General features: G+C 42.4%; 1 protein-coding gene across 1 annotated transcript in view; it reads left to right on the top strand.

Moving 5' to 3' along the window:
• Positions 1 to 481: 481 nt before the first annotated feature.
• The window catches only part of LOC148144505 (scavenger receptor cysteine-rich type 1 protein M130-like), a 32,807-nt gene continuing 9,181 nt past the window's right edge, over positions 482 to 24,107 (top strand). The window contains exons 1-13 of the mRNA XM_087975363.1: positions 482 to 792; positions 1,352 to 1,660; positions 2,721 to 3,044; positions 3,948 to 4,265; positions 4,456 to 4,773; positions 7,217 to 7,534; positions 7,616 to 7,672; positions 7,756 to 8,073; positions 8,193 to 8,234; positions 8,417 to 8,533; positions 10,091 to 10,192; positions 11,816 to 11,929; positions 13,033 to 13,155. Of these exons, the coding sequence (XP_087831489.1) occupies positions 582 to 792; positions 1,352 to 1,660; positions 2,721 to 3,044; positions 3,948 to 4,265; positions 4,456 to 4,773; positions 7,217 to 7,534; positions 7,616 to 7,672; positions 7,756 to 8,073; positions 8,193 to 8,234; positions 8,417 to 8,533; positions 10,091 to 10,192; positions 11,816 to 11,929; positions 13,033 to 13,155 (2,671 nt within the window). The 5' untranslated portion in view covers positions 482 to 581. The remainder of the gene's footprint in view (positions 793 to 1,351; positions 1,661 to 2,720; positions 3,045 to 3,947; positions 4,266 to 4,455; positions 4,774 to 7,216; positions 7,535 to 7,615; positions 7,673 to 7,755; positions 8,074 to 8,192; positions 8,235 to 8,416; positions 8,534 to 10,090; positions 10,193 to 11,815; positions 11,930 to 13,032; positions 13,156 to 24,107) is intronic.

The raw sequence follows: 24,107 nt of genomic DNA, 5'->3' as shown, positions 1-24,107 counted from the left end.
GTAAGTCCTCCCTCTAAACCACTCACCATCCTGTGCTGGAGATGTAATGCTAGAATTCCCCTCCCCACCCCTCCCCTGAGGCCAGTGTGACTCCGGCTACAGCACCTGGACTGCAGCAGTTCGACAAGGCAACTCAACTCCACCTACTCAAGGAGGCGACTCGGGATGGGTGATAAATGCTGACCCAGGCAGCGACGCCCATATCCTCTGAATGAATAATAACTATCTTCTCAACTTGGCCAGTTTAGAGTAAGTGTTTCTGTGGAAACATTTCTCTGACCCCCGTGTGCGATTATCCCTTATTAAAACGTCCCTTCCTCTTCCACCCAATGCAGTTCGGTTTCTGAGTTATTTGCAGCAAAGTGCATTTGTCCCACTCCCTCAGAGCCATTGCATGCTGAACGGTGAATCTGGACTGTGTTGAGAGTTTTCATGTTAAACATTGTCAATCTTAGTTGCTATTTCTGTACTTTGCAGAGACGGTGAGTCTGAGACTGAAGAATGGGGACAGTCCTTGCGCTGGTTGAGTGGAGATTCACTACCAGGGACAGTGGGGGACTGTGCTTGATAATTATTGGGACATGCAAGATGCTGCTGTTGTGTGTCGGGAGGTGGACTGTGGGACCGCGCTTTCTGCCCCACGTGGGTCTCACTTTGGAGAAGGATCTGGACCCATTGTGACTGGAATGTTTTGGTGCAGGGGGACAGAGCGCACTCTGCGGGACTGTCCATCATATGAATGGGGTCACTACACTAATCCACATTCCAATGATGCTGGTGTCATCTGTTCAGGTAAAAATCTTCTGTTGTTTCTGTGTCATTGCATCAGAACCTGTTACTGTCTAAAACAAGAAAGGGATATGTTAACAGAATGGCAAATGCCAGTCATAATTAATGTCGGAATAATAGAATCACTAATTTATTCGGTATCATTATATAAAGTGTTGAATATCAAAAGGTAATCACAGAGTTGAGTACCTGTTACTGTTTTCACTCCGGTCAAGGTGCAGGGCAGGCGTACTTTGTGATTTCACTTGAAGCTACATTGAGAGAGTTGCACCGCTGGAACTATCACACATGGAACTCAATGCGTAATAAGATTCTACGTTGTGTTAGCTGACAGAATCAGTTTATATAATTTATCTGCAGTCTGAAAATCGCTTTCAGTTGGACCCGCTGATGGGAAGGAATCTGGGAGGTGAATATAAATTTTAGTGTAGGGGGACTACATCAGCATAGAGTGATGGAACGATTCACGTTCGAATCTGACATTAATCGAATGAATATTAATCGGTCAATAATGTTAATTATTGTTTTTGCAATTCATTATGATTCAGTGATCTTTCTACAGAGCAAGTCATGTTAGTACCTGAAAATTCTCAATGCCACGGAAGACTGGAAGTCCTGTTTGAAGACACCTGGCAAACTGTGTGTGGTCTTGACTGGGATTTGAAAAACGCCAATGTGGTCTGTGCACAGCTTCATTGTGGAGTGGCCGTATCTATTTCAAGCTCTGCTCGTTCTGGAGACAGTACCGTACTCATGGGTTCGAAAGTCTTTGAATGTACGGGCAACGAGACTCAACTGGGGAATTGTCATCGGTCTTCAACAACTCACTTCGATTGCAATAGACACAACAATGTCACCCTGATCTGTTCCGGTGAGTACAGACTTAAAGGGAAAAAAGACACATTTCACATTAATGTTGGTGAAAGTGATGGCGCTGGGATTTCTGGCATTGCTCGATCAGTGCCAAATTTAAACTACTCCCAGTGTTTTCCAATGTAGTCACGCATTAGTTTTAATGTGGTAAAATATACATGCAATTATCGGAAATTAAGATGTTTTGAAATGTACCACACTTGTATTGGAAAAGAGATTTCTTCATGATTGCAAATTGTCTGCACCCAACATATTGTATTGTCCAAATTGTCTAAAAATCTATAATGAGAATACTATGATTTGGAGGTGCCGGTGTTGGACAGGGGTGCACAAAGTTAAAAATCACACAACACCTGATTACAGTCCAAAAGGTTAAATTGGAAGCACTAGCTTTTGGAGCGCTGCTCCTTCATCCGGTGGCTCCTTCATCACAACCACCTGATGAAGGAGCAGCGCTCCGAAAGCTAGTGTACTTCCAATTACACCTGTTGGACTATAACCTGTCGTTGTGTGATTCTTGAATGAGAATACTAGTAAGCACAAGTTAACATAGGTATATTGGAGTGAATATCGGACAATTAAATTCGCATTAACACTAGTTTTTGTTTGCCTTCCTGGCCCCAGAAATATTTTGAAGGACGGTTCCAAACTCTCCAAAGCAATTGGATACCTTTCTTTCCAACAAATTCTTTAGCAAGAATTTCTAGTTCACAATACCTCGTCACCTGACATATGTCGTCATGGTCATTTGTTCCACCATCGTATTCTGAACCTAATATTGATTCTAAAGGCTATCATTTTAGTTCAATCACCTTTCACGTTGATTTTAATTTACGTTGTTTAATATCAATGTGTATTTGACAACAGTGTTCACTTGTCCGAATCAATATGATTCAAATGCAGACCACCTCTCTTGCCCTCGACCGTGACATGTGTGTCCACCATACTTCTGGTGATCAACGGTTGTGATTAACTTCTTTATTCTTCAACTGCCTCGTTCAAACAATTCATATTCCCACATAAGTCTATCTGTGCACTTATATTTGCTCCCAAAACAGGAAACCATGGGCCCCGGTTGGTTGGTGGGGAGAACAGGTGCTCTGGGCGAGTGGAGGTCCTGCACGGGGAGCAGTGGGGAACGTTGTGTGGTGATTTCTTTGACTCAAAAACCGCCAGTGTTGTCTGCGAGCACCTTCAATGTGGGACTGTCAAGTCGATCCACAGAGATGATCGATTTGGGAGGGGATCCGGACCAGTGTGGACGGATAAGTACAATTGCCATGGAAATGCGAGACGATTGTGGGACTGTCCAATTTCACAGGGAGACATGCTCAACTGCTCCCATGGAAATATCGCCAATGTCATCTGCTCGGGTGTGTCTGGTAAGTCTGGTAGATGTCCTTCCTGAGGGAAAATAGTTAATCCGGTGAAATTTTGCGATAATTAATGTTGGTTTCCATGTCACTTGGACAAAATTTCATGCTGGGATTATTCACTGAGTTTGAACACCATCAGCTGCCATTTTGAAATGTAAAAAAAGTGACATCCTTCCTAAACTTCACATTCCATCGCTTTAGTAATCAAAGTTCCATGCTTGATTTGGTACAACGATGTTCTGATATATCACAGCATTTTGTTTCGGACTTAATGCGTCTGAAATCCACACTTGTGCCGAATTTCTAAATCTTTTACAAATACTGCGCGACATGGCAATGAATTATCTTCATCTCTGCATCTACCTAGAACATACTTCAAAGTCAAATCCCCCTTTCTCTCCGACGATGTTTCCAGACTCACTGCGTTCCTCTCGCACATTCCATGCGTGCTTCAGGGGTGGTGAGGAAATCCGAGTTAGAAATACTCTGACACATTGGCAGGATGTCGGTGGGGGGGGGGGGGGGGGGAGTTTGCAACTTCAGAATGGACATGTCAAAAAGAAAGACGTTGATTGCATTGTTTGGAATCTTTACTAATGTTTCCTGGGATAAAATGTAGCCAGACCACAGTGATCTGTTGGGAAAAGGCAGGGATCATTTGAATTCCCTGCTTCTCAGTTCCTTCGTATCACCTCCCAACCAACGTTCTGTGCCCTTCACAGGCCATTTCATTTCCTCTTCTCAAATGTTTGGAAAAGAAAGGTGATAGCAATACTAAAACTTTCTGTAAAACTGTCGGAACAGCTATCTCTAATGATTTTTAAACATCATACATTTACCTTTAATTGTTATTTCTCGATTGTATCTTGGTCAGTGCAATGGTTGTTCTAAATAAATCTCATGTTGCAGATGAAAGTTGGTCACCAAGACTGGTGAATGGGAGAAACCGCTGTGATGGCCAAGTTGAGGTTTACTACAATGGAAGCTGGGGCAGAGTGCAGGACTCCCTGTGGGATGAGAATGCTGCTCATGTTGTCTGCAGACAGCTGGGGTGCGGTTATGCCTTAGAAACGCATAACTCTTCAAACTACGTGGACAGTAATGAGGGTCCATTGGTGCATGGTATCCAGTGTCACGGACAGGAATCACAGCTCCGGGATTGCAGCATCTCCAATTCTTTGAAATCGTCTGTGACTGACAGTGGGGGCGTAGGCATCCTCTGTTCAGGTGAGAAGATTCCTCACAGATAAAGGTCTGATTTAGTCTGTTAATGTTGTCAGATATTCTGTTTCAGGGTTTTATTCCATCTCGCAGGAAACTGTAAAACTCGCTTTACCAGAATCAATATACCATGCTGGATTGAACGAAGCAGGGAGTGGGTATTGAAATTATAATCATCTGCGTTATTGTCCAACAGAACATATCCAGTTAAGGCTGTCAGATGGAGGAACCCGTTGTGCTGGTCTATTGGAAATTTACTACAAAGGGACATGGGGATCAGTTTGTGATGACTCCTGGGATGTGAGAGACGCTGAAGTGGTTTGTAAACAACTGGATTGTGGAGGTGCACTGGAAAGGGCACTTCCTTCCTCCTGCGGACCGGGCACAGGGCCAGTTTGGTTGAAAGATGTGAACTGTTCTGGAAACGAATCATTTCTCTGGGAATGCCCTTCAGCACCATTCGGTCAGCAAGACGACTGTTCTCATAAAGAGGACGTAAGAATAATGTGTTCAGGTGAGAACACGCTCAATGTTGTGAGTGGCATAGAATGTCATCAACCAAGCTTCATATGAACGATTGTATAGTGAATTATGAAGTATTTACAGCAGAGGCAGCAATTGAATGCCGTGTTCCAGATCAGGCCAATGCTACATTGAGTTCAGAGTTTACTATGGAGAACGACATGGAAGACATAGAATGTAGGGAAATTGATGGCGACATCTTGAAAAATGTTCATATTACAGAGGAGTTACTGGATGCCTTGAAATTGATAAAAGTGGTTACATCACCAGAACATGAGCAGGTGTACCCTAGAACCCTATGGGATGCTAGGGAAGTGATTGCTGGCCGCCTTGCTGAGACATTTACACCATCAATAGTCATAGGTGAGGTGTTGAAAGACTGTAGGTATGCTGACGTGGTGCCACTATTTAAGAAATGTCATAAGGAAATGCCAGGGAACGATAGACCGGTGAGCCTGATATTGGTGCTGGGCAAGTTGTTGGAGGGCGTCCTGAGAGACAGAATTTACATGAATTTGGAAAGGCAAGGACAGATTATGGATAGTCAGCATGACTTCGTGCACGGTAAATCATGTCTCACGAAATTGGTTGATGCTTTTGAAGAAGTAACAAAGATGATTGATGGGGCAAAGCAGTAGAGGTGCTGGGTTCACAACTTTTCGTCATTTACAAAAACTGATTCGGATGTGAAAATAGGAGGCCTAGTTAGTGAGGTTGCAGATGACACCAAAATTGAAAGTGTAGTGGGCAGTGAAAAATGTAACCTCAGAATAAAATGGGATGTTGATCAAATCGGGCAATACGCTGAGGAGTGTCAGATGGATTTTAATTTGAATGAATACGAGGTGCTGCATTTTGGAAAAGCAAATCAGGGCAGGAATTATACACGTAATGATATGGTCCTCGGAAACGTTGCTGAGCAAAGAAACCTTAGAGTTCATGCTCATAGTTCCTTGAATGTGGAGTCGCAGGTAGATAGGATAGTGAAGAAGACGTTAGGTATGCTTTCCTTTCTTGCTCAGAGTATTGAGTACAAGAGTTGGGAGGTCATGTTGCAGCCGCAAAGGACATTGGTTCGGCCAGTTTTTGAATATTGCGTGCAATTCTGGTCTCTTTCCTATCGGAAGGATGTTATAAAACTTGAAAACAGAAAAAAATAATTTGCAAGGAGATATTGCGAGGCTGGAAAATTTGAGCTATAGTGAGCGACGATTCTGGGGCTATTTTCCCTGAAGTGTCGGAGACAGAGGGGTAACCTTATTGAGGTTTATGAAATCATAAGGGGCATGGATAGGATTTCCCTAGGTGAGTGTGTTCAGAAATAGAGGGCATAGGTTTAAGGTGAGATGGGAAAATATAAAAGGGAACTAAGGGGCATCTTTTTAACTCAGTGTGTGATACTTGGATAGAAAAAAACTTCCAGAAGAAGTAATGGACGTTGCGACATTTGCAGTATTTGGAAGGCACCTGGACGGCTTTACGAACAGGAAATGTTCAGACGAATGTGGGCAAAGTGCAGACACATGGGACTAGATTAGGTTAGGATAACTGGTCGGCATGGATGAGCTGGACCAAAGAGTTTGTTTCTGAGCTGGACATCTCTATGACTCTCTGGTTTTATTATCAGTAATAAGCAGTCTTCCCATGCATATATTTATCCAAATAATACGTCATTCAAAGTGGGAAATGTGTAATTGATGGACCAGCGTCACTAGTCTGGGTGAAATGAATATTCTCTGCAATGTCCAAAAGGACTTACGTGTCACAGACTGTTATTTATGATTTCAAGTTTTATACACAGCCACTGACCAGCCCAGCCTTCTGTGTCTCCCTTGATCTCTCTGAAACCAAGTATCAGAAGGACTTCTTGCTTACAATTAGTGTCTGCCCTCTTCATCCTTTCTGTCAGATTTCACCACATTAGACTTAAGTGAATTAAAATTTTATCACGCACTGGACACCCATACTGCCCATTTATTACTATGCATTTGTCTTTGTGGTGATCGTCTTGAACTTCAACCATCCTCTGTAATTTGTTGTCAATCAGAATGTTCGTAATTTGCTTCCTGCAATATTAAATAGCCATGCGATCTGTCCCAATTCCAGCAGATCACTTCCAATCTTCTGTAAAGCTGACAACCTATTGTGACGCCAGACTTTCGGTTTGCTGTCAGTTTCTTTACTCTACAACTTTGCATTATCAATCCTTTCAAGGTTCTCGTGGCACATTGTTCAATGTCTTTTCAAACTCCATGAACAATGCATCTTCTGTCTTGCTTCCCCTTTATATATCTTGAACTTCTTCCAATCGCATAAGATTGCTTATGTATCACCTTAGTTTATGACACCTGTGCTGCATATCAGAGGATGGTCACTGTTTCGTACTGAAGACATAAACTATCTGTCAATATGGCTGTCTGTTATTATATAAACAGAACACAAGGAAATGCGGCTGGTGAATGGAAAGCATCGGTGTGAGGGGAGAGTGGAAGTGTTCTACAATGAGGCCTGGGGAACGGTGTGCTCAGAAAGTCTGGACTTCCACGATGGGGAAGTGATTTGTAAACAGTTGCAGTGCGGTGCTCTCCAGTCCATTGATTATTACACTCAGTTATTCGGAGCAGGAACGGGACCTATTTGGCTCGATGACGTGGAGTGCCTGTCACACGAGCCAACCCTGTGGCAATGTAAGAGAAATCCGTGGGGTCAACACAACTGCGAACACAGGGAAGATGCAGGTGTTGTTTGTTCAGGTAACACAACAAATCTCAAATTTCGGTTGTCATTTCAAAAACTGATTTCCAATTGAGTCAACATGTTCCTCCTCTTCACAGAGACCAATGTAACAAAGGAGCAGTCCCTCAATTCAAATTCTTGCCATCAGCAAGCAGGTGCGTCCTCATGAATGTGTCAACTCTCGGAATGAAGTTTCTGTTTTGTCATACTTTCAGTAATAACCAGTTCTTTATCACAGATTCGCAACACAGCGTGAGCCTGGTTGGAGGAAGCAGCAACTGTTCTGGGAGAGTGGAGATAATGTGCGATAAAGGTTGGGGCGCGTTGTGTGGTGATTCCTGGGATATAACTGAGGCCAACGTTGTCTGCAGAGAGCTGGGATGTGGCTTCGCTCTACCATCCCAAGGAGGGTCCGCTTATTCCCAGGGTAAAGGCATAATCTGGCAGAATGATGTGAAGTGTAAGGGAAGTGAATCCTCTCTGTCCGACTGTCTCTCCCTGGGACCAACGCAAAAGGAGTGTGATCACAAGGGAATTGCCCATGTGATCTGTTCTGGTAAGCATTATGTTGACGTTGTGACGATCGCACGTCATTAAGTTTGCAAAATACTGCTGGAATTTGTCCTCCTGAATTAAATTTCACCTTCACGAATATTTGCATAATCTCTTCCACAGGACCTGATTTGTTGCTGTCATCCCGTTCAACTCCACCTGCTGGTAGTTATAATTGATACTATCATTAACATTTGTGTTGTTCCATTCCTGGTTACTGACTTTGATACTTTTGGCATTTTCGCGGTTTTGAAACTAATTTCAACGTTTTCTGATGCATGGACTCTTTACAGTTATACAATGCATATGGTAACTCAGCGAAATCTCTCTTTAATCCTTTCTTTAAGGACAGGCAACGACATCTATTTCCATACCTGGCATCATCTGCTTAACGTTGGCAGTCCTGTTAATCTGTGATTTGATCGCGCTGCTGGTCATAATGCAGAGAAAATATCGAATGAAAGGTGAGCCTCTCGTCTCCCGACTGAACTGAGCTAACACTGACCCTCTGCTCGTGTTTCATATTGTGTCGGTGTTGTAGATTGTTATTGCACTTTTCCATCATTTGGCCTTGACGATGATGACGACGAGGTCGTTTCTGGCTGTCTTCTCTTGAAGCGCCTCATTTAAATTGGCACAAAGATAAAACTTTAAATTACTTCAAAGAAGAGTTATTTTAAAATCAGAATTGCATTAAATATTCATCAAGTCCTTCAATACCTGGAGAGTGAAACTGAATTAACCCTTAAGACAATATTTGTCCTGAATCACTTTTATTGAGCAAGAAACGTAAAGATTGGATGTCCCTTAATTTAATGAATCTGTCCATAGCACTCCAGAATAAGTTATTAACTGTTACAATGTGTCTTTAATTTTCATTGAGAGGTTGGCCCTCTGCCTCTAATTATTTATTCATCAGTTAGTTTTCCTTTACGGTTCTTCAGCTTCTTGGTACTGATGACAGAAGTCAAGATCAATGAAAGGATTAATTGTTCGGTCATTGTTCACTGGGTTCTCTTGAGTAACCAGATCATACCTGTTCACTATTTATACCGATTTCAAAGAAATTGTCTTCCACTGGGTGAGCGATAACAATCAACACGAATATTGTCATATATTGAAAATGACAAATGCTGGAGATCACAGAGGGTCAGAAGACATCCACGCAACTCTGATGAAGAATCACCTCTATTCGAAACATTACTTTGCTCTCTCTCCATGGATGCTGTCTGACCCGCTGTGATCGCCAGACGTTTTTGCTCTCACAATAGATTCCAGCATATGCATAAATTTTCTCCTACGAATTATAAAATGCGTTAGCTTCTGTCCATGTTAAGTTATCTTAAGAATAGTTTACAGTCACCCGTCAAAGATACAAACTTATTTTATGGTTATCAATGTCAAAAAGCTTCTCCATATTTCACGTGCTCACATTTTTGCACTCAACTAGTATCGGCAGCCATACAATTGTCTAGTTACAATATTCAGATTCTAAAAACATCATTGTACTCGAAGCTTCCTTTATTGCAACACTGTCATCTTGATCATTGATGTGTAACCGCCCCATAGTCATCAAGGATTTTTCTATTGTCCATCAAATAATAATAATAAAAAACGTCTTCTTTGCGTTAAGCAGTTTCAGTTTTGAAAGTCATCATTTTCCCACGCATGCTCCATTATGAGCTGAGAATTTATATTTTAGTAAACATTTGCATCTGGAATTAATAATTCCTGATTCGAACAGAATTGAAATATACATCCCAACAAGCAACACTTCACTCTCCATGCTCAACTAAATAAGCGTTGCATACTGATGAGAAATGAAAATTAATCATGGCCTGTTCACTTGCTTGTCCAAATTGTTGCTGCCATCAGTGATCAGTCAGCATTGCGCCAAGACTCTATTTTCCTAGATTTCGTGAACTACATGTGTTTTGCATTAATGTTGCTTCAGAAATAAACTCAGTGTTGTTGCGCGTGTTCAGCTACTGGTGCTGACCTGTTTATCCCTCCTTTAACAGGCTGTTACACTGGTGACTCAAGCCTTGGTTTGTATCAAGGAATTTATGAAGAAATTGCGGACATTCCCCCTGTCAAGAAGACTTCTGAGAAACATGGACCAGGTACTGTATGTATTTCCGGTCTCATAGTTAATCTTAACTGGATAAGTTTGGCTTCCCTTGAATTTCCCGTTTTCAATGGTCTGTGAAATAAGTAAAAATGACTAGTTATAAACTCCTTGTCCTCGTGTGAAAGAAGCTATCATAGGGAATGTGTATTTGTCTGTGTTTAGTGACAGACATATTTGATATATTATAATCACCATTTCCTATAATTGATGAAAGAAGAATACTTCTGACATTTGTCATTAAATACGAACTGAATGACATTTTCCAGCTCGACCCTGATTCCAAACTGACGATATAAGATATCCGATACTGTGAATAATCAATCGATTCACTGATTGACTTTACAATAATATAATCATAGGCATTACTGTCAGTTGCACATACCTTCATTTTGGCAGGCTATTTAACGATTTTATATAGATAATCACCGAAGTGTCATCAGTGCAAAGAGAAGTCGTTTGCCCCAATGTATCAGCACAAATTCGAATGCCTGTTGCTGATTCGCCTGCTTTCCCCATGTCTCTGAACACAATTTATGTTCAAATAATCATCCATTGCCCACTTGAACGGCAGAAAAATAATTATCAAACGAGAATTTGTGCTCTAACATTTTTACTTGACTGATACTGTGAGAAAAGTGGATGCTTAAAACATCCGAGGCTGGCATGCATGGAAACGACTGCCTTCTAAGCCTGCTGACGAGGAACGAGTCAAATCAAGTAGACCATAGAATTTAGGTTAGAACTAGAGACTTTGATCTTCATCCTAGGATCAATACGATAGTGTTGAGAAGGAATGTGACACGACATCGCTTGAAATGATTGACTAAGTTATCGAACTGAGAAAACACTGAAAAATAATGTAGCAAAGCATTCTCAAAGAATGGCATATAACGATAAACAAAAGCCCAGAAATGGCATTTAATAGATTCAACAAATGCACATTGTGTTACCGAATTAAGAACACTTAAAGGCGAATCAGACACAAAGGAGTTGTCTTGAGACTGAAGGCAATACTTTCACTTTCTCACGTACTATGATATTGAGAATTAACTCATTAAAAGTAATGTTTGGGAAAATATTTGTCCAATATGAGGGTAAAAGTTTGTTTCAAATCTCTCATTGCAGTTAAATTGGACTTGAGTAAATTTCCATTGACTCTCTGCAATCTGTGCATTGAATGCTTTTTCTATATAATAGGTTGCATTGAAAATATTCCCGTTATTGTTAAAGAGGAGCCGAAAGAATTATGTTTTCGTCTTTGTTGTTACGTATTAGACTACAAATCATAAATCCACAGTCTATTCGACGAAGAGAGATAGCAGGAGAATGAGACCTTTCGGCCCCTCCAGTCTGCTGTTTTTCAATCACAGCTGATACGTTTCTCAACCACTTTCTCCTGAGTTCTCCCAGAAACCTTTTACCCTCTTACCCATCAAGAGCCCATTTACCATTGTTTTGTTACAGTCAAAGACTTGACAACCACAGCTCTTCGTGTTAATGAATTCTAAGGATCCACCACCATGTGGTTGAAAAAATTCATGTAATTAAATTTCTAATTGGTCGTGCCTTCACTGCGACAGTGAATCTGACAATAACTCCCCATTTCCGTTTTTAGTCATTTCTGCTTCCGTTGGTTCAGTTAATCGCATCGAATACTACACCAGCTATGGCTTCAGTGACAATAATCCGGGATCAGACGATCTTGATGTGAACGCCAACAGAGGTTTGGGTGCGTATGTGTTCACTTTCTGTCAGTTCATTTTTGTCCTTGACTCTCCCTCTGCCGTCCGAACATCAAACTGTACATGTTCACAAAACTGAGAATGACACTGGCACTGATAGTGCTTACATGAGCAATGTTAATGAATAAGAAATGTGCTGTTTTGGACTCATAGAGAGATGGTCCACTGAGACCGTGCCTGTAAAAACAGGGATCTAAATATTCCAAACCCAGTTACCAGCACGTGGTTCTTTGCCTTGTATGGGCTGACATCGCAGGTGCACCACTGAATACTCTTATATATTCTCAGCATATTTTGCCTCTAACATCATGATGGTCAGTGAGTCGCAGTTTCTCACCAGCTTCCAGCGAAAACAATTGTCCTCAAATCCTCTTTAATTCTTCCGTCCCTTCCCTGAAATCGATGCCTCCGATCTTTTATCTCGCTCGCCCTCAAAAGAGAAGCATTCCTTCCTTTCTACCCCACATATGTCCTTCGTAATTTCTTATCAACGCCTAAGTGTCCTCAGCTCGATGGAAACAGATAAGAATGGTTGGACAGGAGCAAGCCATTCAGCCTCCAAAACGTGTTCTGGCGTGCAGTGAGATCATGGGTAGTTGTGTGTGGTCTAAGTACAGATGCCTCCTTTGACACTTATCCCTTATTGACTTTGTTGAAGAAAAAGCATAATCTGTCTCATATTTAAAAATTGACAACTGATCTGAATCAGCTATTTTGAGAGGAAGATAATTCCAAATCCCTCCCAGCCTTTCTTTTCTGTGATGCCTCTAGAATTGCCGTTCCCTAAATCATAGATTATGAATAAGAGATCCAGAATCGAGAACAATTCGAAATAGTTCATCCTTATCTACTCATTTTTAAAAGTTTTAATACCTTCAAGATTGTGCTTAGCTTTCAAATTTAGAGAGAAAATAGACCTAATTTGCTTTAAATGTCTATATATTCCCCAAACGCTGAACTCCTTTGAACCATCTAACGCTTTGAATTCTACGTTCCAGCACTAATGCTCTATTCCAGCACGAATCTCATTTTCTCTATGTTATATATTGTAATTTGCATCAATGACAATCAATCATGCGTTTTCTTCAAGCTCCAGTTCAGGGCCATTACGATGACGTTGAGACTGAATCTCACGATTGCCAGTCTCAATTGGAAAGTAATCCCGATGAATCCCTCGCACTGACAAATGCTGACAATGGTCTTTGTTCACTCGGTGAGTTGAATTACAGTTGCTCACATCATAATCGCCGCTCTGTGCGTCCACGCTGTCTACATTCCTTTCCATTCTAAGATCGATCTTGCATGTACAGAAAATCTAAGAAAAAGATTCAAATTGATCGAAGCTTTATCTCCGCAAATTGTCTCTGAGAAAGTGTAGTGTTCATGGAGAGGATCGTAATTTCAATATCATGAAAAATTGCATTATTTTGAAAAATAAAGTACTTTGATATTGAGCAGGCTGTGCGTTTAGTCAGCTCTTTGAATAGCAGGCACTGGCTTCAACCACTGGTGAGATAGAAAGTCTATAAAACTAGTGTTTACAATGAATCAGCGACTGGCTGGATTGAAAATATAGGAGGTAGGATTTTTATTGGTCCAGGTTTTAAATGATGTAGCTCTTACTGCTCACTTAGAAGACAAAACCTATGGATGCTTACTTTTAAAATCAAATAGAGCTTGTTTTGTTGTGTGTTATGAGATTCCTTAAAATATTTCCAGAAGTTAATGCAGACCCTGACGTTGTTCTTATTTTCAGAAGAACTATTTGGAATATTCCAGGAGATATGCTGCCGGTCAAACCTCTTAGTTATAAACAAAACAGAATTCAGTTACAATATTACCTTTGTTTTTCCTTTGTTCATTAACGGGATTAGGACGTTGCTGGTCATCCCTAATTGCCCAGAGGGCAGTTAAGAGTTAAAATAATTTATGTGTGTCTATTATCATACATTTGTAGGCCAGACCAGGTAAGAAGGGTAGTTTCCTTCCTAAAGGTCATTAGTGAACCAGATGGGCTTCTACTAACAATCAACAATGGATTCATGGTCATCATTAGACTCTTAATTCCAGAATTTTTTTGAAGCAGATTTCGAACCCAGGTCCCAGAATTTTCTGGGTCTCAATATTAACATTCCCTCGATAATACCACTATTCCATCCCCAAACAAAAGAGAATAGAGCAAAGAATAATTAACCTATTCGAAACCACAACACAATATTCCAACTTAATGATGGGGTTCCAATATTTTCAACAATCCCATCAAACACCACTTGGAACAAAAAGAAAGCTCGAACACAGGGTCTTATGGGAGAAAAGTCAGAGAGTGGAACCAGCCTGGAAATGCATCTTTGGATCCAGCAGCTTTTACAACAGTACTGTACTAAAACCAAACCTAACCAGAGGAAAGGAAAGCTGGGAGAATTGGCCACACCCCTTTCATTTTGAAGTACTGTTTTTTTCAATACTTGAAAGGCTGTTACCAAACACACTATCTCAGAAGGTATTTTCAAAATGGCCCTAAAACCCTTCAACACAGATTGTGTGTCTTTTATGACCTCTCTGAAAACAAAACAAGGACAACATGACCTTGTGAAAGAAGCAGCACCGTCACACGTGGAACTGCATTCATATCAATTCCCAAGGAAGAATGATTGTTTGAGAACTGGAACATTGTACCTGCCTGTAATTCATGGGGATCGTTGTACAAAAATCCAGTTAATCTCATCAGTAGATCAGTCATTTTCAAAATTTCCAACAGGCAATTGAAAGCAACTTACTCCAATCGTCCGAGCCATTCCTGTGACCAACTTGGGTTATTCTGTACTTTATCCTCGAGCCCTCACGGAGATCGTTTCTTATTTAATTACCTGTCAACAGATCTGTCCTCCAAAATATCGGATTTACCACAGTGCCAATCAAGCTGCTACATCTCGTCATATTTATTTCTCACTGTAACATTACTTCATGCTAATATTTGTCAAAAATGAACTGTAACAGTACATATCCGATTTCTCCAATGATAGTTCCAATTACCACAGTATTTAAATATATCTTATGAATGTCATGGATACAGGGATGGGGCAGGAGGGAGGGTTTCGGGTTTTTGGATAATTGGAGCTCTTTCTGGGGTAGGTGGGACCTCTACAAGCAGGATGGTCTTCATCGAAACCAGAGGGGTACCAATATCCCGGGTGGGAAATTCGCTAAAGCTATTAAGGTGGATTTAAACTAATACAGCAGGGGGATGGGAAGCAAAGTTGTAGGACAGGTCGAGAAGAGGATGAGTAGGGAGTTCCCAAATCAAGTATCTGACTCTGGCAAGCGAGAACCTGGTTTGAAGTGTGTGTACCTCAACGCAAGGAGCGTCCGAAATAAAGTGGGTGAATTGGCAGCTTGGGTTGGTACCTGGGGTTTCGATGTTGTGGCCGTTACAGAGACATGGATAGAGCAGGGACAGGAATGGCTGTTGCAGGTTCAGGGATTCAGATGTTTCAGTAAGAATAGAAAAAATGGTAAAAGAGGGGGAGGTGTGGCATTGTTGATCAGGGACAATATTACAGTTGTAGAAAGGATGTTTGGGGACTCGTTAAGTGAGGTAGTATGGACTGAGGTTAGAAACAGGAAAGGAGAAGTCACCATGCTGGGAGTTTTCTATAGGCCTCCGAATAGTCCCAGAGATGTAGAGGAAAGGATAGCAAAGATGATTCGCGATAGGAGTGAGAGAGGCAGGGTAGTTGTCATGGGGGACTTCAACTCTCTAAATATTGACTGGGATCACTACAGTACAAGTACTACAGATGGGTCGGCTTTTGTCCAGTGTGTGCAGGAGGGCTTCCTGACACAGTATGTAGACAGGCCTACAAGGGGCGAAGCCACTTTAGATTTAGTACTGGGTAACGAGCCTGGCCAGTTGTTAGATTTGGAAATAGGTCAGCACTTTGGAGACAGCAATCACAATTCTGTCAGGTTTACTTTAGTGATGGTAAGGGATAGGTGTACACAACCGAGCAAGAGTTACAGCTGCGGGAAGGGAAATTACGATGCAATTAGGAAAGATTTAGGAAGCGTAGAATGGGGAAGGAAACTGCAGGGGATGAGCACATGCTATTTATTGACTGAAATTTCCCTTCCATTGCTATATTTGCCATGACTCCGTAATCTTTCTGTAAGTGATCATGTAAGTTGCTGTTTATGAATAAAAATGCAGTGAAGTCATTCTTGTGTTGAAATTCTGTGTCTGTTTGCTGACGTCAGTGCCATAGAGAATATGTGTGTGTCAGTGAGTGTTGTCTGTGTTTGAATGAATGTGTATGAAAGACAGTGGGCGAGAATGTGAATTCAGTTATCTGTGTTTTTTCTGAATGCGTGCGAATGCGAAAGAATGGGTGAGAGTGGTGTCATTTTCTGTGATTATGCAACTATGTCTGCGATTGTAATGCGAGTGTAATGGAGTTTGTGCGAATACTTGGAAGTTTTAATGCATTAGGGAAGTTCATGGATAAACAGAATGATGATAGAAACTTTCGGAGCATTAACATCTAGAGGATCTAGGTGTACAGAATCACAATTCCCTGAAAGTGGCAACATTCATAGGTCAACATGGCCTATGCTATTTTACTTCCATCATCAGTAAGGGCTCAGAGCATAGTTTTTTCAAGTGTCAGATAGCTTTCTTTCAAAGTTTAGGATAAAGCGCGGACTGCAGATGCTGGAGATCAGAGTCAAAAGTGTGGTGCTTGAAAAGCACAGAAAGTCAGGTAGCATCCGAGGAGCAGGAGAATTGATAATTTCGGGCGTAAGGCCTTCAGGAGAACGTTTTCAAGGTAGGCATCCTTGGCAGACGTTTCACAGTAAGGTTACAATTAACTAGGAGCACGTGAGGACTGGAGATCAGAGTCTACAGTGTGGCGCTGGAAAAGCACAGCAGGTTAGACAGCTTCCGAGGAGCACGTGAATTGACGTTTCGGGCATAAGCCCTTCTTATGCCTGCCGGGATTATGTCCCAAACATCGATTCTCCTGCTCCTCGGATACTGCCTGACCTGCTTTGCCTTTCCAGCACGACACTCTCGACTGCTTTGAAAGTTCAGTTCGGCCGCTTTAAAATACTGTGTACAGTTCTGGTCGTCACGCTGCTGGAGGCAGGTTGAGGCTTTGGAGAGGCTAACGACACGGTTCATCACGAAGGCCTGGTTTGGAGGATTTTTGCTACGAGGCGAGATTGGACAACACTGGCGTTTTGTCAGTTGAACATCAGAATCTGAGGGGCGAGCTGATAATGTTTACCAAATTGATGGGAGTCACGGAGAGAATGGAAAGTTGATGTACGCCCCTCCCCCCGACCCCTCCCCGCATGTCAGCAATGCCAATGACGTGGGAGTCATGGATTTTAGAAGCCTATCGCCAGATACAATGCATATCAATAGGCGGCGAATAAAAGGAAATGGTCACCTAGAAATGAAAGATTTCTCGTTTAGCAAGTCGCCAGACTTCATGACAATATTCGAGGGCCAACGGTTCTGTTTATGAATTCTTTGATCTATCAATAGCGGGATCACTTAGCTCCATCTATCTACTGTTTGTCAGCTTCACCAAGTTGTCCCTTTCACTTTTAGTTCTGCTGTCCTGATCTCTAAACATACAGGAAAAAAAGGACACTTGGATTCTGACAGAGAGAAAAATTGATCACTGACGATGGAGCAGGATCCATCTCTGGCATCCAACACAGGCTTTGGTGTAAAATCTGAAGGGACTTCCAAACTGGGCGGAGAGGAGCGATTAAATATATGGAAGGAGACAAATCTGGGGGTGGTTGCCAAAATTGGAAGTGGGATCGTTTTGAAAGTAGTCTTCTTTGCTAACTTCGCCAGATCTGCCTCTCAGTTTTAGGTGTGCTGTGACAATCCAAAACAAGCAAGGACACCGAGACTCTGGGAAAATTCATTACCACCGACAGTGCAGGGCGCAGCTGTGGGATCCTGCACAGTTGTGGTGTAAAATTGGTAAGGTCTTGCAAACTGGGGCGTTTTTGGTGTGTCGGTGGGGACTAAATATTTGAGAGAACACAAATTTGTGGGTGTGAAGGGGAAATCTGGGAGGGCACAAAATTTCAGAGGTGCTAATTTGACGGGGGAGGTCTTGCAAAGTTTTGGAGGAGTCCAAATGCGAAGGTGGGGAAATTGTGAAAGTATGTGAATTGAGGTGTCAATATCTGAGGGCCAAAAAATTGAGGGAAACATTTTGTGGGCAGAAGTTGAGTGTCAAAGTGAGCCAGAGATAAAAAAAGTCATAAACGAGACTGGCTGAAAGAAAGAAAACGAGATACAGATGGCATGTCTGTGCCTCTGTCTGTATGCAATGAGGCCTCTGTTGCATTTGGGGGTGAATCCACTGAAATGGGGTTAACACCCATCCACGTTTCTCTCTGTCTGCCCTTCATGTGTTTAAAGCCGATGGTCATGTTGGTGTGTGCTTCTCTTTGTGTGTCTCTGTGCTTTTGTGTCTGTGTGTTTATTTCATACTGCACTATGACACACTCTGTACTGGAGGGACATTTGAATGATGGAATTAATTACCAAACCAATTAAAGGTTCAGTTTCTCCTTCTTTCGTTCAAAATGGTACAATGCTGACCTCTGGTGGCATCCCCCCGCTACTACACAAGCGGAAGCATATTTTTAAGGGGGAATTATCAAAGTCTGTGAATCTGTCAGGTTGCACAATGGTTTCATTCTTCAAACGATGTCTTTGGGGAGAGGGAGCAGTTGTTTTGTTCTGATCCACGTTGCCACTGAGATATCAGTGGGAGGATAGGAACAAACCCAGCGCTTGTCTGCTCCCGTAACTTTTGTTTTCTTTCCTCACTGAACAATTCAAAGTGTGGAGTACAAAACATAACAAATTGCAGAGCCTCATTCCTGATGAAGGGTTTATGCCCGAAATGTCGACTCTCCTCCTCCTCGAATGCTGAATGACCGGTTGTGCTTTTTCAGCATCACACTCTTTGACTTTCCAGCATCTGCGGCCCTCACTTCCGACACATTGTAGAATTCGCGACAGGGTTTATCGTGTCTTCTGACAAAACGGTTCACTCAGAACTGCCTGGATGCAGTTGCAATGAAGATGCACCATTAAATATGTAAATTGTCAGGAATACAGCTCAAAGATAAATCATTTCCACATTGCACGGGGAACACGCACTTTTCTGAACATGTGGATGTTTCATTCTAAGGGACAACGTAGTACAATGTCAATCTATTCCTCACCATAATTTTTTTTGTGTGTGTCTATGTCTGAGTTTGAGCATGTCTGTGGCTGTGTAGTGTATAGTAGCCTCTCCGTAACCGCAGGGGATACGTTCCAGGACCTACCCCAGAATCCCAAAACCACCATTTCCAGGTAGGGATAGGAGCAAATTCATTTATTTTAATGGGAGAAGTACCTTCCCAATAATCTCCTGGCCCTAATTTCCCTCTAGTGTGTTCGGTGCAGGGTAACTGAAACCACGGAAAATGGTTCCACGGATACAGAGGTCAACTTTTATGTGTCTATTTGGTATTAATGTGTTTGATATGGTGTTTTTGTTGGTGTGCTCGTGTGGTGTTTTTTTTTTTGCCTTTAATGCAACTATACGTTATTTCCTCTCTTTCTACCTTGTTCTCTGTTGCTGCTTCATTCTCCCACCCGTCTCTCTCCATCCGCTCTTCCTCTCTCTCTCCTCTCTCTATATCTCTCACTGTCTCGTTCTTGGTCTGTCGCCCTTCTTTCTTCCCTTTCTCTCCTGCTCTCACCCTCTCTCTACCTCTGTCCCTCTTCCAATGTCTCCCTTTTTCTTTCTCATTCTCTCTGTCGATCTATCCTTTTCTCACTCTGTCTCACACTCTCTGTCCCTCAATCTACCCCTCTCCAATCCTTCTCGCTCTCTGTGTTTCACTCTCTCTCTCTCTCACATTCTCACTGTCTCTCTAAATGTCTCTCCACCGAGCATCTTCCCGTTTCTTCTATGCATTGTCTCTATCTGTCTGTCACTCTCTTCCCTCCTTCTCTCTCACACTCTCGCTCTCCTTTCCTCCCTCCCCTTTTCTCTTTATCTTTCCTTGTATTCCTGTCTCTCTCTCACACACACACATTCTCTTCCCCGCCTCCTTCCCTGTCTGTCTTTCTCTCGCTATCAAACCCCCTCCATCACCTCCATCTTTTCTCTGATTCTCACTTTCTCACCCTCACAGCCGTCCTTTTATGTCTCTTTCTGTAGTTCCCTCTCTCTTGCTCAGTCTTTCAGTCGCCCTTTCTCTGCCCACTTCCTTTCTCTCTCTCTGTCCCTATCCCTACCTGGAAATGGTGGACGTGGCGAGAGACCGAATGAAGCACACCTACCAGTCACCGGGAACCACGTGGTGCATACTGCAAATCAGCTCTTGCCAACTGGGAGCAGCGATTTCGCCGAATCAAGAGCTGAATGTGGCAGTCCCGATGTCGGGCACAGAACTCACTCTTGATTCAGGGTATTACCACCAAGGATGAATTGACGGCGATGTCAGTGCAGACAGTGTCAAAAGGTTCGCCCACACAATCGGGATGCAGGGAATCCCGCAATAACAGGACCATAGGAGATCAGATCGAACTCCCAAAATCCCATTAGGGCATTAGGTGTCAGCCTACAGCTCACGGTGCGCAGTGGTTGAAGAAAGTTGTCAAACAATTGTGTGGAATTTAGATGAGTTGCGGTTTGTGGGCAGAGAAATAGCACGTGGAGCTTAACGCGGGCAAGTGTGAGGTGTTGCTTCCGTTTATTGGTGGGTGAATTGAGCACAAGTGCCAGGGAGTCAAGTTGCAGCTTTGCTTAGTTCGCACTTCGACTGTTGCATTCAATTCTCGTCACCACATTACAGGAAACATGTCCAGTCTTTCAAGAGGTTGCTGAGAGGTTTACGGTTATGCTGCCTCCATTGGAGGTCATGGGTTACTAGGAGAGGCTAGACAATCTGTGTTTCCTTGCTCTGGAGCGGCGGAGGTTGAGGTCTTTAAAATACTGAGCTGCATAGATAAGGTTGACAGTTGGAATCTATTTCCCACATTTGAAATTTCTAATAAGACGAAGCATGAGTTCAAGATGAGAAGGGGAATGTTGAATGGAGATGTGAGGCGGATATTTTCTTTGCACGGAGAATGTTAGGTGCCTGAAACGAACCTGTGCAGTTCTGAAAGGAGGTACTAACGAGAGGTTTAAGGCTCTTTTCGATCCGCACAAGGATATGCAAGGGATGCAGGGAAATGAATGTTGGGCAGGAGAATGAATTAGTTTAATTTGGCGTCATAATATAAGCACACCACAGTTGCCCGAATGTCATTTGTCAGTGCGGCGCTGATATACGTTCTATGTCCTTGGGCAGGTCATCATGAGTCATAACCTTCCCATTGTGCTCTTGCAAGGGGGTGGCCGGACGAAATTTCTTTTTATTCATTCACTGGATGAGTGCATTACTTCCTTGTGTTGTTATTACTTAGCCATCTCTAATTGCCGAGACGTGAATTAAGAGATTTTGCTGTGGGATGGGAGTTTCTCTCCCATCCCAAGTAGAGATGGCAGTTTCTCTCCCTGAAGTCCATTATTGAACCAGATGGGCATTTCCATCCACCAAGAATGGTTTCGTTCGATTCTTATATCCAGAATTTTCGAAAAAATAAATTCAAATTCCAACATACGGCCTTAGAAGAAATGGAATGCCTTTCAGAACGGAGTGGAAGAGAAAGTTCTTCAGCTGCAGAGTGGTGAATTTGGAATTTGTTGCCATAGAAGGCAGTGGAGGCCATGATATTGTGTATATTTAAGGCAGAGATAGACAGGTTCTTGATTTTAAAGTGTACCAAAGGTGCCACAACGAAGGTGGGAGAATGGGGTTCAGAAACTTGCCAGGTAAGACTGAAAGGCAGAGCAGACTCGATGGAACGAATGATCTAATTTCCGATCCTTTGTCTTATGAACTTAACTGGAACCTTGTTCCGAAGAACGTTACCTTGGTCTGGATTAACAGTTCAGTGAGAATTGTCACTGGGCCATCACCCTCTCCAATGAGAAGCTCTTGCTAAAAATAAAATATGGATGTTCCCTCTGATGACGTGGACATTGGGAGAGGGTTGAGCAGTGAGTATGGGAAAAGGTGAAAATATTAAGCAGAATATTTCATCAAATGAACAGGCGCTGACTGCTCCCTATAGTCCCACCTCTGCTTGCTGAGGAATGCATGCTGCCCACCCTAACACTATACACCACTCAAGACGGGTTTCCCTTCTGTTAACCCTGAAATAAGCTCAGAACAGTCACTCTTAAGACAGGTTTTGCACCCGTCTCTTTCAATCGTTATCTCGTTCCTTATGCTGTTACCATAGAAACAGATTAAACTCAGCTCCGGATCCTTAGTGACGGTCACAGTCTTATAGGGATCGATGTCTCCCAACACAGTGAATAGGAAATGATTTGGAACATTTGCTGGCATCTCTTGGCGTTACCTGGTTTTGAGTACATTGAAAAATTTGAGTGAACGGATACTTGAACACACTCTTCAGCTGCTGTCTGACTTTCGTCTGGATATTGGCATCACCCACAGTGTTCGTGTGGTACCTGAGGTGCTGTAGCATGAAGCCTAATTTCTGGACAAATACGTTTATCCAGACAGACAGACACCCTAAATGCAACATTTGGTTCCAAATCGAATACAGCGTTACTGGTGACCACAACGGGCGAAACTTGTTGTGATAACACACAGCAAAATGATAGATTTCCATTGACTCTCTATTTCTGGATCTCTTGAACTCTGGCCAAAAAGTCTCCTGCCGGCTCTGCTTGTGAAAAAAAAATGTACCAGACGGTGAAAACATTGGGCAGCTGAATCAGGACAATGGCTGTCCGTGGTGAAAATGTACTGGAGAAACTCGATTGAAACCCAGATCCGAGATTCTCGAACATCTATCGTTACAAGGCAAAACCAGGGCCTATTCATGTGAAAATAGGAAAAGAAAGATAGCGAGAAAAAACAAGCGACAATGAAGGAGGGAAAAGAGAGCAAAGAAAAGAGATGGAGAAAGAGAAGAAAGACAGCGAGAGAGGGGACAAAAAGAGGGAGAGACACAATGAGAGGGTATGAAAAACAGAGGCCAGAGTTAAGAGTGGGAGAGAAAGAGACCGAGACACAAAGGAATTAACAGAGAGAGAAAAAGACAAACAGAGAGAAAAAGATAGAGATCGAGAGTGAGAAAAAAGAATTGATAGTGTGATAGGAAGGAAAACAGGCACTAGAGAGTTAGAGAGAAAGAGAAAGCAAGAAACAAAGACAGAGAGAATGATAGAGATAGATAGCTAGTGTGTGTGTGAGAGAAATATAGAACGATGGAGAGGCAGAGAGACTTTGGGAGAAAGAGACAGAATTACAAAGAGAGATAGAAAGAATGAAAGAAAAGGAGAGCGATGGACAAAGAGACAGAAACAGAGAGAGGAAGAAGTTAGTCAGAGAAAAACAGGAGTTCAGGAAAGGAGCAGAGAGACTTATGAAATGATAGCATGGGTCTCAGCTTTTCTCTCTCTCAATTGTTCCACGTCATTCAATGTTTTTAAGGCAAAGGTAAATTTTTGAACAGTAGGACTTGGGTGAACGGCCGCATGGGTTACTGGATCTGAGTCCACAAAAAGATCAGTCTTGCGCTGAGCTTCGCTGGGGTACTATAGCAAGTCTGTGAGAGAGGTGCTTTCCAGAGAACACGGTGGTGTGGTTAAAGCTTTCCCAGGCTGAAATTTAGCCATTTCTTTTTCTGTCCAACTGTTTATATGTCTCACTGTGTTACATCTCCACCTATCGTTTACACTTTCACCTACCTTCTGATGGATATACAATATGCAAACATCTTACCAGCTACACTGAGTTCTGAAGAAATGTCACTGAATCTGAAACGTGAACTATGCCTTATATCCACAAATGCTGCCGAATCTACAGGGTGTTTCCTGCAATTCCTATCTCTGCTTGCGATGGAAGTTTCAGTGTGAGGCATTTTGGGAACAGTGATCATAATTCCGTAAGTTGAGTTATGAATGCGGATAATACAAGTCCTTTAGTAAAAGTTTTAAAATAGGGGAATGCAAATGATACTCGCATATCAGTAACTGGAGAAATTAA

This window comes from Chiloscyllium plagiosum, unplaced genomic scaffold, assembly GCF_037043375.1.
Source record: "Chiloscyllium plagiosum isolate Xiang-an unplaced genomic scaffold, Cpla_swu_hap1 HiC_scaffold_27, whole genome shotgun sequence".
In the NCBI taxonomy this organism is placed as follows: domain Eukaryota; kingdom Metazoa; phylum Chordata; class Chondrichthyes; order Orectolobiformes; family Hemiscylliidae; genus Chiloscyllium; species Chiloscyllium plagiosum.
This window is presented reverse-complemented; position numbering and strand designations above follow the sequence as displayed.